The following is a 14,868-nucleotide window of genomic DNA, read 5'->3' as shown; positions in this document are numbered from 1 at the left end:
TCTATCGGTCGGACTGTCTATCGGTCGGACGGTCGGACTGTCTATCGGTCGGACGGTCGGACTGTCTATCGGTTGGACGGTCGGACTGTCTATCGGTTGGTCGGTCGGACTGTCTATCGGTTGGTCGGACTGTCTGGCAGCCGGTCGGACTGTCTGGCAGCCGGTCGGACTGTCTGGCAGCCGGTCGGACTGTCTATCGGTCGGACTGTCTATCGGTCGGACTGTCTATCGGTCGGACTGTCTATCGGTTGGACGGTCGGACTGTCTATCGGTTGGACGGTCGGACTGTCTATCGGTCGGACTGTCTATCGGTCGGACGGTCTATCGGTCGGACTGTCTATCGGTTGGACGGTTGGACTGTCTATCGTTTGGACTGTCTATCGGTTGGACGGTCGGACTGTCTATCGGTCGGTCGGTCGGACTGTCTATCGGTCGGACGGTCGGACTGTCTATCGGTCGGACGGTCGGACTGTCTATCGGTCGGACGGTCGGACTGTCTATCGGTCGGACGGTCGGACTGTCTATCGGTTGGACGGTCGGACTGTCTATCGGTTGGTCGGTCGGACTGTCTGGCGGCCGGTCGGACTGTCTGGCAGCCGGTCGGACTGTCTGGCAGCCGGTCGGACTGTCTATCGGTCGGACTGTCTATCGGTCGGACTGTCTATCGGTCGGACTGTCTATCGGTTGGACGGTCGGACTGTCTATCGGTTGGACGGTCGGACTGTCTATCGGTTGGACTGTCTATCGGTTGGACTATCTATCGGTCGGACTGTCTATCGGTTGGACGGTCGGACTGTCTATCGGTTGGACGGTCGGACTGTCTATCGGTTGGACTGTCTATCGGTTGGACGGTCGGACTGTCTATCGGTCGGACTGTCTATCGGTCGGACGGTCGGACTGTCTATCGGTCGGACGGTCGGACTGTCTATCGGTTGGACGGTCGGACTGTCTATCGGTTGGACTGTCTATCGGTTGGACTATCTATCGGTCGGACTGTCTATCGGTTGGACGGTCGGACTGTCTATCGGTTGGACGGTCGGACTGTCTATCGGTCGGACTGTCTATCGGTTGGACGGTCGGACTGTCTATCGGTTGGACGGTCGGACTGTCTATCGGTTGGACGGTAGGACTGTCTATCGGTCGGACGGTCGGACTGTCTATCGGTCGGACTGTCTATCGGTCGGACGGTCGGACTGTCTATCGGTCGGACTGTCTATCGGTCGGACTGTCGGACTGTCTATCGGTTGGTCGGTCGGACTGTCTGGCGGCCGGTCGGACTGCCTGGCGGCCGGTCGGACTGCCTGGCGGTCGGTCGGACTGCCTGGCGGTCGGTCGGTCGCACTGTCAGTCGGACTGTCTGGCGGCCGGTCGGACTGTCTGTCGGTCGCACTGTCGGTCAGACTGTGCGTCAGACTGTGCGTCAGACTGTGAGTCAGACTGTGAGTCAGACTGTGAGTCAGACTGTGAGTCAGACTGTGCGTCAGACTGTGCGTCAGACTGTGCGTCAGACTGTGCGTCAGACTGTGAGTCAGACTGTGAGTCAGACTGTGCGTCAGACTGTGCGTCAGACTGTGCCGGACTGGTCTTTTTGTGGGCAAAAGACAAAAAGGAAGAAATAATATTCATAATGTAAATATGTTGCATAATTCTAATCATACATTAAGTGCATATTCCCTCATGTTGATATTGCAACTCTTGAGATGAGTGAAGATGAGAGCCAAGGCTTTTTAATCTGCATCACAACAAAATAAAAATAATGAATCAGAAAACGAACAACATCAACTCAAAATCTCTTTAAAAATCTTCAGTGGAGAGAGAGCCAAAGGAGAAAGCAGGGTTTGGTCTCCTCTTTGTGGGGGGCTATCTCCAAAGAGACAGAGTGAGATATGGGAGAGCGGGAGAGGGGGGACTCAAAAGACTCAAAGGGGAGAGGAGCTCACTGCTTACTTCAAAGCCCCCTCCCAAACAGGCATGGTCTTATCTGTGTCTACCATCCGAGTGTGCGAGGCAACCTCTACCATGACGCTTGAGAACAATATAACAGTAGCACACTCATCTCCCGACACGACCCCTGCTGTGACGCTGTGAACGCCAGGGTCGATTTGACCCGAAATAACTGGTGTGAGAGATAGTCCAAATGCCACAGAAATATACATTCAAAAGGGAAAAAGGGACTTATTCCGTCTCAGTGAACCGGCTGTATGAATAATACGGTCTGAAACACTTAGCCAAGGGTGGAAAAATAATCTATATTTGCATCAAATTATACTTCTCTCTTGTGCTGGTTGGACTTGAGATAGAGGAGAAACTCCAAGTGTCAAGTGACATTGTGAATCATTCTAAAACCTCAATTAAAGATGAAACGCCGGCAATAAATAGATATTAAATCAGGCTGGATTCTCCTTCGGGGCTGGAACTATAACCATGAGCAATAAATCGAAATATGAATGCTGATATCGGCTTCATTTATGGCTGAACAAATTGGCATAAAAGTCAATTGCGTTATCCTAATGAAAGGAACAGACAAAATGCGCATGTATGACATTCTCATTGCCTTCATGGACAGTATATAGATCACCATTATCTCTCTCTATCGTACACACTTGAAATGACATTTCTAAAATGTATGCATTGAATATCATTGAATATGTACATGAAACCTACTGGATCTAAAAACAGTCACGTCATGTAGTCTATAGATTCTGCAGAATCGTATATCATCATATCCTTCATACAATGAGCCTATTGGATCAAAGCTCTGGCAGATAATGTACTTCAAGCAGCAACAGGTGGGCTTTGAGCAAACACAACCGTAGCTAACCTAGCTATTCTCTCCCGGGTCAAACTCATTTCCTACAACATCCTCATCTCTAGCATCATCTCATCATCTCCACCGCCAGTTTTAATAGAGGTGAGAGGTAGTGGCGGTCATGAGGAGAGCAGACCCCTGCTAACTTGGCCCTCTTAAGCCTCGCTGCAAACTCAATATGGCTAGCTGTAGTGATAATGTGAAGTTGCTAAGCAACCGAGAGCCACTGTACAGTACACACAGTTCGCTGGCTGCCGCCGGAGGTCTCCTTGAAAAGGAGTGATTATAACTCGGACAGTATAGCACTCCGTGATGGATTTGGAAAGGAAATAAAGGCTTCATTCAACACTTCATTTACAGTACAGAGATTCAGGACATTAACTACTGTATGTATTTTGAAGGAAATATTTCATTGTAATGTGTGATTTATATGCCCTTGAACGTGTCTGAAGGAACTCCTTATTCTATGTGTCTGTCTGTCTGTCTGTCCGTCTCTGTGTGTCTGTCTGTCTGTCCGTCTCCGTGTGTCTGTCTGTCCGTCTCCGTGTGTCTGTCTGTCTGTCTGTCCGTCTCCGTGTGTCTGTCGGTCTGTCTGTCCGTCTCCGTGTGTCTGTCGGTCTGTCTGTCCGTCTCCGTGTGTCTGTCTGTCTGTCTGTCCGTATCCGTCTGTCTGTCTGTATCCGTCTGTCTGTCTGTCTGTCCGTATCCGTCTGTCTGTCTGTCTGTCCGTATCCGTCTGTCTGTCTGTCTGTCCGTCTCTGTGTGTCTGTCTGTCCGTCCGTCTCCGTGTGTCTGTCTGTCCGTCCGTCTCCGTGTGTCTGTCTGTCCGTCCGTCCGTCCGTCTCCGTGTGTCTGTCTGTCCGTCCGTCCGTCCGTCTCCGTGTGTCTGTCTGTCCGTCCGTCCGTCTCCGTGTGTCTGTCTGTCCGTCCGTCCGTCTCCGTGTGTCTGTCTGTCCGTCCGTCTCCGTGTGTCTGTCTGTCCGTCCGTCCGTCTCCGTGTGTCTGTCTGTCCGTCCGTCTCCGTGTGTCTGTCTGTCCGTCCGTCTCCGTGTGTCTGTCTGTCCGTCCGTCTCCGTGTGTCTGTCTGTCTGTCCCTGTGTGTCTGTCCCCGTGTGTCTGTCTGTCTCTCCCCATGTGTCTGTCTGTCCGTCCCCAAGTGTCTGTGTGTCGGTCTGTCCGTCCCTGCCTCCGTCCGTCCGTCCCTGCCTCCGTCCGTCCCTGCCTCCGTCTGTCTGTCTCTCTCCCTGTCTTTTTGTCTGTCTGCGTCTGTCTGCGTCTGTCTATCTCTCTGTGTCTCTGTCAGTGCTCTCTTTAAACAAACACATAAGGCAGACTGCAGATCTAGCAAGCCCAGGCAATGTCTCCACACAATACTGAGTGACCAATGTAAGCCAGGGACATCATCATTGCCCTCTGACCTCTTGGTAGCGTGCGAGCCCCCCGTTGACAGCGGCGTCGATGACCCCGTTGAGGCACATGGTGAGGGGGTTGATGTTCTGCATCTGCCTGCTCTGGCACTGGGCGATCAGCATCCGCAACTGCAGGTTCTTGTTCTCAATCACCTCGATGGCATTCTCCAACGGGCTCACTTCCACCTAGATGAGGAGAACACAGGGTGGTCAGGTGTGAGTATATATACAGACATATGCTTACCTCTATGTAGAGATTCAACACACACACGCACAGAGTGTGTATAAGTAGAGACAAGAAACACAAAATAAGGCAGGCTACATAAACACAATGCATTTTCTCTCTCACACACACACACACACACACACACACACACACACACACACACACACACACACACACACACACCATCTCTCTAATACACAGCCTTCCGTACGCAGCTTGATCCTTCATAAATTCCAGAGTAACATTATAATTATGAATCTCATGAATATTATGAATAACGTTCACCCTTCTCTTAAAGGGACATTTCACAATCATTGGGAACACTTATCTACCCATATATATTTTTTACTACAAATCATAGAAAAGCTCAGTTTTCAAAGCTGTTGATGTCGGGGTGGTGCTGGAGATGAAATGCCTCTTTGATATAGGCCTACGCTCAGGGAGTTCAGTGGGGCTCTCCGCAAAGTTAGAACATAGCAGGGTCAGCATTGAGCAAGGTGTCGTGAATGGGGTTAATATGAGGGGGTTACTGAAGGAGCGTAAGAGACTCACCAGTTCTCTCTTCTCCACCTCGAACCATCTGGAGATTCCTGGCAGGCTCTGGACCAGGGTGAGTGAGGTCCTCTCCACCCACAAGCTCTGAAAATACACACACACACACACACACACCCACCCACACATTAGCACACGCATGGACATGCGCAGGCAGGCACACACACACTTCATGTTAATGCTGGCAATATACTGGGTCGGAAAACATTCACCCACACATCTGAGCAGCACAAAACACTGCTTTTCTCTCCTCTTAATATATGACGTGTAGACACTGGCTCACAGAACATCCGAGTACTACACATCCTCATGGAAACAGAGTCCTCATAGCAACCGTCTACGCCGATCTACAAATGACGCCGTGTCACCTAATTAAATGAACTAAAACGCGACTCTTGATATATTCCACTAATACCTTTCCTTGAACCCACAATTCGTTTAGAAACCAAATTGCATTTTTCGGTCCATCCTTTTACAAGATCATAATCAACACGGAACCGATTCATGCTACTTCATATTCCTTCATATTAAATGTCAAATTTACCTGGCCTGAACAGTGTTTCTCAGGCATTAAGTAGACCTAAAAGAGACAGCTGGGAAAGCTAAACCTCAGTACGATATGACATGATGATATCCAATTCATAAACCTGACGACATTAGGTTAACGAATGGAGATTGAGTGAGCGTGGGTTGGTGGAGTCTGGAGAGACGATATTTACACTGAGCTCCATGGCTGCGGTTCAAACACTTAAAAAAAGACACCCCCTATCCCCTCAGCCGTCAAATGAAGTGGACACTTCTGATGAGGTATCATGACCTCGCGATGGAGGAAGGAATGATTTTTAAAAATGGAACGCCCCTTGGCCGGAAATTCCTCACTCGTTCGTCCCACGACGATTGTGTTTTCAGCCACCAGTGGCTTGTTGGGTGCTTTATATGCGCTACAGTCAATTATGAGTGTATGTCTACTTATATTAAATATATCATTATTAATATACGCCAACTGTACGATAGCTAGCAAATGAATTAGCTAAATAACGTTCGCCTGCCTAGCTGGAACTTAAGAAGGGACATTTTTTATTTCTACAATGTCCAAAAACATTTTGATCTTTTACTAGCAAAAATGTCTAATGTATTTGCATTCGTTTTTACTTACGCTTGTATGTTAACTTCTCCATTGATGTTGTTTTTAAGTTTTGGCAGACCTTTCTTAGCGGAATGAACGTAACTGTACATTCGCAAAGCCGACTGAAGACGAGGGCTGAGGGGCTTACGTTGCAAACGTCCGTTGCTCGGGCTAATCATTTGGACCGCCCTCCAAGACGGAGACGACGGGGATTCCCCCAAGGGCACAAGGCGAGGGTAAGTGGATGAGGGGGTTGTCTTTTAAGTGATTGAACCGTAACCATAGTTTCAGCCTCTCCTAGCTCAGGAGTAGATTTAGTAGGACTGTGAATTAAACAACACCTGAACACACCAGTATACAGAGAGGAAGACCATGAGCCACCCACACAACCACTCAATAAACAAGAGAGAGGAGAGAGGGAGGACGAGATATTGTGAGGGAGGGAGGGAGGGAGGGAGGGAGGGAGGGAGGGAGGGAGGGAGGGAGGGAGGGAGGGAGGGAGGGAGGGAGGGAGGGAGGGAGGGAGGGGAAGTGAGTAAGGAGACAGATGTGTGGTAGACATCAAAGGACGACACTAACAAGTCCAGAAAGGTGAGATAAGATGACGAGATGAGCAAAACAAAAAGGCACAGAGAGAGAGAAACAGAAAGGCACAGAGAGAGAGAAACAGAAAGGCACAGAGAGAGAGAAACAGAAAGGCACAGAGGGGAGTTCTCGTGTGCAAACACTGCGTGCCCCCCCCCCCCACCTTGAACTCATTCTCCTTGTCCTTGGTGCCCTTGTGAAATGGCCTGTCGTATCTGAACCTCCAGATGTGGTTGACCTTATAGAAGCTCTTGATGTTGTCAGCCACTCCGTCTCTCTGCAGCACGTCCTGGCTCTCTGGGATGGGGCTCACCGCATAGATCTGTAGGTCTGGGCCGGCACGTCAAGGATGCATACAATAGCTTGGACAAAACACACATGAACGCAAGCACATGCAACCCCCCCCCCCCCCCCTTCCCTGGTTCCACAGGTCTATCCATCCAATTCCTGTGTGAATATATCCTTTCCACTAATCACATCCTGTAGCCATTTATCTGAATGTCCACCCCACACTATATCACAACACATTCCCATTGGCAGCAGGACTGGCCTGTGTCAGTGTAGTGCAGGGAGAGCTCGTCAGCCCATAGATATAAATAGGGACGGGCATGGGTCCAGGAACCTCAATGATTAACGACACATGAGGATAACAAAGCTGTACGCTAATGCTATTTGAGGGGCCTTGTCTGCTCTAATTGCACTTGGCGAAAAGTCACACACAGAACAGACACGCACTGAGAGAGAGAGAGAGCGAGAGAGCGAGAGAGCGAGAGAGCGAGAGAGCGAGAGAGCGAGAGAGAGAGAGAGAGAGAGAGAGAGAGAGAGAGAGAGAGAGGCTTCTTCCGAACAGCTGTCCCATCAATCACTAGCGGAGGATCATTAAGATGGCTGCCACGTCCTACAGACATCTTGCGCATTTTTATCAAGGGATCGATCCCGATCTTCACTAAGCACTCGTGTATGTATTTACAGCATGGGCCAGAGATCTGGCTCAGGACCAAGAGGGAGGGAGTCATACCTTTGGTTTGTTCCTCTATAAGTGACATGCTGTAACGGAAGGCTGTACGCAGCATAAGAAAACTAGAGTCCAACGGGTTCCCTGGTTAGGCTCGGAAACACTCCCATTATGACTCATATTGATATCCTTATTCATAAGGAATTATCAGTCTGGTATAATATCTCATTCATATTATTTAGGCCTTCTAGACATGTGGGATGCAGTGCACCACTGTGTGTGTGTGTGTGTGGTTTTACTATCCTTGTGGGGACCATCCTCACAAGGATAGTAAAACAAGGAACATTTTGACAAGTGGGGACATTTTGCCAGTCCCCACAAGGAAAAAGGATATTTTAGGCGCAAGAGTTAGGCATTAAGGTAATGGTTCAAGTCAGCTTAACCCATTACCCTTATGCCCGTATAAGGGTTGAAAATGGCCGATTTGGGCACTGACATCAGAGCGCTTGTAAGGGTTTTGACTGACAACCGTTCTGAACTTGAGCACCACGCGCGACGAGACGTTTGCCCCTATCCCCCCTGCTAATTGGGCACCTTTTGCTAATGTTTTGGTTGTCGGCGTGAGAGAAATGCTGTAAATAAAGAGGACTCAAAGTATTTTTTAAAGATGACACGTTGAGGCTTCGAATAAACACCACTTTAATGTCATACAAACGAGCCAAAACACCTGTGAGTCCATGTCATAAAACCCATGAAGTATGACAGTCTCAACGTTTATGATCACTATGTTTGATGTACAGTACAAATATGACATGGGTGTCGTTCTGAACAGAACGAGCCTTTGTTTCATTGTGAAGAAGAGTTGCCGCGGACCTTGCATCCGAAGGCACTGGTGACTCCATTCTACGCCACCAAAATGACGATCTGCTTCTTCAAATTGCCTTGTGAAAGCTAATCATGTTGGCAATAGAACAAAGCTGTCAAATTACGCCCGGGGATGGATGGCGGGGATGCAGGGCTGCGTTCCAATCCAAACAACTACAAGTGGGCTTGCTCTGGTTCCTAAACGGCACAGCTAGGAGAAAAAAAACAACTTATATTTGAAGACTCTTCTTTGAGTCATAAATGAGCGTTGACACCACTTGGAGACACCAGTGTGACCACTTGGAGACACCAGTGTGACCACTTGGAGACACCAGTGTGACCACTTGGAGACACCAGTGTGACCACTTGGAGACACCAGTGTGACCACTTGGAGACACCAGTTTGACCACTTGGAGACACCAGTTTGACCACTTGGAGACACCAGTGTGACCACTTGGAGACACCAGTTTGACCACTTGGAGACACCAGTTTGACCACTTGGAGACACCAGTGTGACCACTTGGAGACACCAGTTTGACCTCTCACTCAAACCCTTGTCATTTGTTTGTCTGCACCTACCTCACATTTTCCACTAATATTCTTATCATGTTACTGAATGTATCCAGAGTATTTTCAGATTTCGTAGCAAGCGCGGCAAAATGTACAGTAAATGTGAAATGCACATAAAATCTACAGTGTAATGGTTTGGATTCAGTCTTGTCAGGTGAACTGTTGTGTGCTCACCTTTAGTCTAATCATTTTCCCATAATCCCCTGTTCGCGTTTCATTTCTACCATGGTTATACGCACGTTTTCCATATTATTTCCGTAAGAAACGTATCAATTAAGCCCTATCCACATAGGCCAATTCCCACGAGTGTAAAAGGGTTAGGTTTAAGGTGTGTGTGCAGTGTATAATGCACTTAGTCAATAAAGGATACACTGAGCCTCGGCCTGGTAGATGGTCTGGTCAGGCTGGTTGACGTGCTGCATGGCGATGGCGTGGGGGAACTCATTCAGCATGCGCTGCTGGAAGGCCTCCAGCCTCTCGTAGTCATGGCCACGGCACACAAACTCCTTGTTCTGCAGATGAGGCAGAGACGCCATCGGAGGCAGAAGTGAGACAGCACAGGGGTGAGCGTGACATCTAGTGGACAGTTAGAGTATCTGCAACAGTCACAGTATCTAGGAGGTCAAACCTAATTCTGGAACTTCAAAAAAGGATTTGTGATTCATTTTGTAAATATAATAAACACATGCTAACAATGTATATGAGGTTGCTTTTGCGTTACGTTGGTTATGAAGGCATAGTTCCAAGTCCTTTTGAGGGAAACTAACAGATTGACAATATACTTCACTAGCAACTTGCTTAGGAGTGCAGATGGAAATTGTAGGGCAAACTCCTGTATGAGCAGTTCTACGGCCTCTTAAAATGTCCTTTCTTCAACAAAACAACTCGTGGTAAAACAGAGCGGTACCCTTAGGAAGAAGGGGAACTTCTTGCCATAGAAGCCGACCCTAAAGAACTCTGGCTCCAGTCTCTGCTGGTCCATGATCTTCTCGTACAGTGATGCCTCCATCATCTGTCAACGGGAAACATCGGTTTACGGAACACTATTAGGTTATATCATCATCCCACCCAGAGACTAAACAGAGAACTGGTCAGGGATCAGTCAGCATGGAGACATACTGAGGAGGTCTACAGTAACTCACCCTCATCTTGCTGAGGTTCCTGTAGTCGTAGTAAGACTCGTACTGGTCCGCCAGCTCTCTGCACAGAATGATCCCGTTCTCCCAACACTTGAGGAAACCAGAGCACATTATCACATTGACAATGGTCACATCTCAATTGGGAATGCGCTTTTCACCTTTTCATCTCTCTCGCGTGAGCAGGATAAGGATTCAAGGAAAAGGGAGCCTCTTTAGAATATTAAGATACTAGTAAAACCATGTCAAATGGCCCGCATTGGAGACTGGCTGCGGTATGAGTGTTGGCCACTGGGTGGCGGTAGTGTACTAACAATAACCGGGCCAACTGTCAGGGCGGACCTGCCGTCACAATGGAGGTGCAGCACCCAGCCAACATGCTAATGAAATGAAAGCTGTCCTTTCCTGCAGCGTTTTAATCCCAAGGCAGCGGCAGCTAGCAGATGGCTTTGGTCATGAACTCACAGGGAAATCTTTCAAAGAATAATGGTGGAGGACATGTTGAATGATTCAGCAGAGGAATAATGTGTTGGGAGATGCTGAGCAGAGCATTCGAATAATATTGGCTTTTTCTTATGACACTGTCCCAGGGTAATTGTTAATAAAGAGAGAGAGAGTAGGAGGGGGGAAGAGACAACAATAGAGATAATGAAAAAGAGAGCGAGAGACAGAAAGAACGAAGAAGCGATAAAGTATGACAAAGAGAGTGAAAGAAAGGGCTAGAGAGAGAGAGATCCCACCTTCCCCCTGTCAAAGTTCTGTACAATGGTAAGATGGAGGTACTCCTTCCTCTGCCACTCGCTCTGCATGGGGTAGTTGAGGAACTCTCTGAGGGGCCTTTCGGACCACTCCAACAGCTCGTCATACAACAGAAGAGTGTAGGAGGCCTCTGCACAACACACAACAACACCACATAGTCATGGTTATGCCAAACCCTTGAGCCCCGGGAACAGCCACACACTTAAAACACACACATACACGGCTTCATTTCCTGGTCATGTTTTACAGTGTACCTGTGTAATTCTGTGCTTTCAGGTGCAGTTCGTACAGCTTGTGGATATAGCGGATGTACATCTCCTCCTTGTTCAACTCAGTTTTGTAGAAATTCTAGAGACAGGCAACCATGGGGAGACGGCGAGAGACAGAGAGAGAGAGCAAAGTGCACTAATGTTTATCAGCCGCTGAGCAGCAATGAACTCAGTGCTATCTGCCCACATAAACTGGTGCTTTCAGGCTCTAGTGCTTCGGTCCGTTATATAAGATAAACCTGCAGGACTGAAAGACAACACGCAACAAAATAATAAATCCCCCAGGTTGGCATGGTTACAAAGACAACACAGAACATGTTGTGTTGTATGTGTGGGGGGCGGGGGGGGGGGCTGTGAACTCGTTGAGCCCTGGTCTAAAAAACACGATCATCGTAGCAACTTTATCACAACTGGGAAAGGAACAGAAACCCAGCCCCGGTCCTGCTCTCTTAACACAATAGTTCAACGGGACAAGAGGCTAGAAACTAATCAAATGGGATTTCTATGGTGACAGGAGAGCAGCGACTGAATCTGTTCAAGGGCCACCGGACGGAGAGAGACTGTCACTGACCAGCAGACTGACGGTGCAGCCAATCTTCTTCCCATCCACCTCCCCCAGCTTCACGCAGTCCCTGTAGTCCAGCAGCCTCTCCATCAGACGCGTGACGGTGGCGATGAGAGAGACGCCACTCTCCCTCCACGTCTCCCTCTCAATCTTCTTCAACAGACTGGAATAGCGAGAGAGAAAGGGAGCGCGAGAGAGAGGAGAGAGAGAGAGAGAAGAGAGAGAAATAGACACAGAAGAAAGAAGCGAGCGAGAAAGAGGAGAGAGAGAAAGACACAGAAGAAAGAAGTGAGCGAGAGAGAGAGAAGAGAGAGAGAAGAGAGAAACAAAGAAGGAGAGAAAGCAGAGAAAAAGACAGAGAGGAGAGAAATAAAGTCTTCAACCTGCTTGTCCATCATGTTGTCCCGTCCCCCAGCAGTAAAGGACACCCCTAACAGAAGGACAACACACGGTGTGTAGAGCATTGGAGTGTCTTACCTAGGGTACGGACCAAACAGAGGGATTCTACTCCGGGAAAGCAATGGCAAAACAAATTAATAGATTAATAATATCAGCACACACTCACACAAGTTAGTTCAGGGTTAGTGATGTCAGTCAGGTAGATAAGGAGTGAAACAAAAAGACGATATACAGCTATAAAGTGTCTGTTAGGGAAAACTTGACCAATCCACGGAAATAAGCTATATCCAGACCGCACATGTAAAAGAGCAATGTGGTGGCACTAAGCGTTACATTCATAAACGGCCCAATTGATGTCTGACAAAAAGTGGGACTAGGACGTATGGGCTTGCAGTGCGATAAGAGAATTAAATGAACATCGCACAGACCAACAAAAAACAAACACTCACACACACACACACTACAGCACAAAGCGTGCAAGGTGAAGGGACCAACCTGAGCACACGGACAAGGAGATCTCAGAGAGGAGGCGTGAAGGACTATGGATATGAGAGGAGGTGCTTGTCTGGAGAACTCCAGAACCCGTCTCTTTTCCCACCCCACATACATCCCTCCATCCCGTCACGAGTCCTCTTACCTCACTCAATACAACACACAGACAAACTGATCCGGCCACTGACGTTTGCAGTACGGCGTGACCACATGCGCCTTCCCTCGGACTCACATGCTGTTGAAGAGCTCTCTGTACGTCTCGTCTCCTTTGCCTTCTGACATCAGACCGTCCAGTTTGTCGATCAGCTTGGCCTCCACCTGACGAGAGAACGGATTGATTATGTAATCAATCTAGATCAATACACGGATGCCACCATCGGGTACAGTCGGTAACAGTCTGGTGGAACTGCAATATACATAAAGTGCCACCAGGGGGTGGTAGTGCTCGTCCCAGTACCAGAGCTATATGAACTGCATAAATACAGACGGCTCTGGCCATTACCTGTTTGAAGTTTCCACTCCTCCTCTGCTCCCAGTCCATCATGTCATGGAAAATAGGGATCATGACATTCCTCAGGTCAGGCTGGGGAACCAGGGTCACCTCCAGGAACGGACCTATCATCGCCGGGATGAAGTTCAACTTGTGCTCACCTGGAGAGAGAGCGGGAGGGAGAGATGGAGCGAGCAGGAGAGAGAGAATTGAGAGATGGAGAGAGCAGGAGAGGGAGAGAGATCAACTACGTTCCTCTGAGAGACGAGCAAGAATCCAAAGAAGAAGTGACACAGAAAGAGAATGAGACTGTGGCTGCATCGTACCTAAGTTCTGCCACATGCTGAAGATCTCACAACCCATCATCACCCTCATGTCCCCATACCTGTACAACGAGAAAACACACAGGCGCCAGGTCAGAACAGCGCCGAAGCCAGCATGTGAAAAGTGGAGAAAGGTAGTGCATGTAGAATGTTTTGGAGACTTACTTCTCCAGTACCCTCTTCTTCTTGGACGGAGAGAAGGACTCCAGTTGAAGACAGGGCTGGTTGATGAAGATGACGGACAGATAGAAGTACGAGTCCCACACCTACGGAAGACTCATTAAAACCACTTCACAGCATGTCGATAACATGCTTCCTTCACGTTGTTTTGTTTTTGTTAAACAAAGAAAGACAAAGTGGATGTTTGCAGCTCTTACCTTGTAGTCAAACTTGTCATTGAGGAAGTTCTTCCTCAGAGGATCAGAGAGGTACAGGACTGTTGTTATGATGACACTGAGGGGGGGGGGGGGGGGGGGTGGACAACAACAAGATCATGTCGATAAACCAAACTATAAGCAGGTGTCAGCTAATAATGAGTAACTATGGAGGGACATCATTTTGAATCAAATATGTGGGATAAGTGGTTTACTTGTTGGTGACCAACCGCATGACAGTCCAATCTTTCAGGAACATCTCTGGCCGAATCAGAATGCGGAACACGGTGAAAATCTGCAAGAGGAAGTCCTGAAAAACAGAAGAAGGAGCACACTACATTTACTTGGTTTAGCAGCAATTGCCATTCAGCACATCACCAAACTATGAATGGAGAAAGTAATGTATTCAGAGTGGGAGTGCATTCATGATATCCATAGTGTTCATGGTATTCCTTCCCATTACTGTGAACTTAGTGACCCCATTTCCTCCTTTCCGCATTCCTATATCTCCATCGCACCTCTTCCTCAAACCCTGGCATGACTGTTCCTCATTACGCACACACACTCCTGCTCCTGACTATGACACACAAGCGGAGTCATCAGTCAGGTTCTGCTGAGTGGTGTGTGTGAGTGTGTAGCCTTACCCTCAGGTCATCCTTGCTGGTGAAGGCCTGCAGGAGCTGCTGGTAATGTTTATCACTCATCTGTCTGAGGAGAGCCAGCAGGCACGCCACAAACTCCCCCTGTAGACAGAGAGATAGACAGAGAGACACTGATCATTTGGTACAAATCCGAACTACAACATCTAAATGATCCTCTCAAAATTGGCAAATACCACATTTGGTTAAAATTTAAAAAATAACTAGTACTGATAGAAAAATATGTGTTCCTTTGCGCAATATATATCCCCCCCCCCCTCAGAATCCCCATATTACTCAGAGGAGATCTTCCCCACCCTTGAGGAA

General features: G+C 48.3%; 1 protein-coding gene across 4 annotated transcripts in view; it reads right to left on the bottom strand.

Annotated features, from left to right (window-relative positions):
* Positions 1 to 14,868, bottom strand: part of LOC109879106 (dedicator of cytokinesis protein 4) — a 152,026-nt gene that overhangs the window by 22,253 nt on the left and 114,905 nt on the right. For 2 of the 4 annotated variants that reach the window (XM_031797455.1, XM_031797458.1), the window contains exons 26-42: positions 14,548 to 14,646; positions 14,119 to 14,213; positions 13,907 to 13,982; positions 13,695 to 13,795; positions 13,533 to 13,591; positions 13,219 to 13,367; positions 12,949 to 13,034; positions 12,303 to 12,329; positions 11,832 to 11,988; positions 11,246 to 11,339; positions 10,973 to 11,121; positions 10,239 to 10,325; positions 10,004 to 10,108; positions 9,467 to 9,608; positions 6,871 to 7,037; positions 4,997 to 5,083; positions 4,228 to 4,404 (exon numbers count right to left, since the gene is read on the bottom strand). In XM_031797455.1, the coding sequence (XP_031653315.1) occupies positions 4,228 to 4,404; positions 4,997 to 5,083; positions 6,871 to 7,037; positions 9,467 to 9,608; positions 10,004 to 10,108; positions 10,239 to 10,325; positions 10,973 to 11,121; positions 11,246 to 11,339; positions 11,832 to 11,988; positions 12,303 to 12,329; positions 12,949 to 13,034; positions 13,219 to 13,367; positions 13,533 to 13,591; positions 13,695 to 13,795; positions 13,907 to 13,982; positions 14,119 to 14,213; positions 14,548 to 14,646 (1,857 nt within the window). The remainder of the gene's footprint in view (positions 1 to 4,227; positions 4,405 to 4,996; positions 5,084 to 6,870; positions 7,038 to 9,466; positions 9,609 to 10,003; positions 10,109 to 10,238; positions 10,326 to 10,972; positions 11,122 to 11,245; positions 11,340 to 11,831; positions 11,989 to 12,302; positions 12,330 to 12,948; positions 13,035 to 13,218; positions 13,368 to 13,532; positions 13,592 to 13,694; positions 13,796 to 13,906; positions 13,983 to 14,118; positions 14,214 to 14,547; positions 14,647 to 14,868) is intronic. The other 2 variants (XM_031797456.1, XM_031797459.1) reach the window with 1 other exon arrangement.

This window comes from Oncorhynchus kisutch, linkage group LG19 (genome assembly GCF_002021735.2).
Source record: "Oncorhynchus kisutch isolate 150728-3 linkage group LG19, Okis_V2, whole genome shotgun sequence".
NCBI classification, from domain to species: domain Eukaryota; kingdom Metazoa; phylum Chordata; class Actinopteri; order Salmoniformes; family Salmonidae; genus Oncorhynchus; species Oncorhynchus kisutch.
Note: the sequence above shows the minus strand (reverse complement) of the source record. Positions and strands in the feature narration are given on the sequence as shown.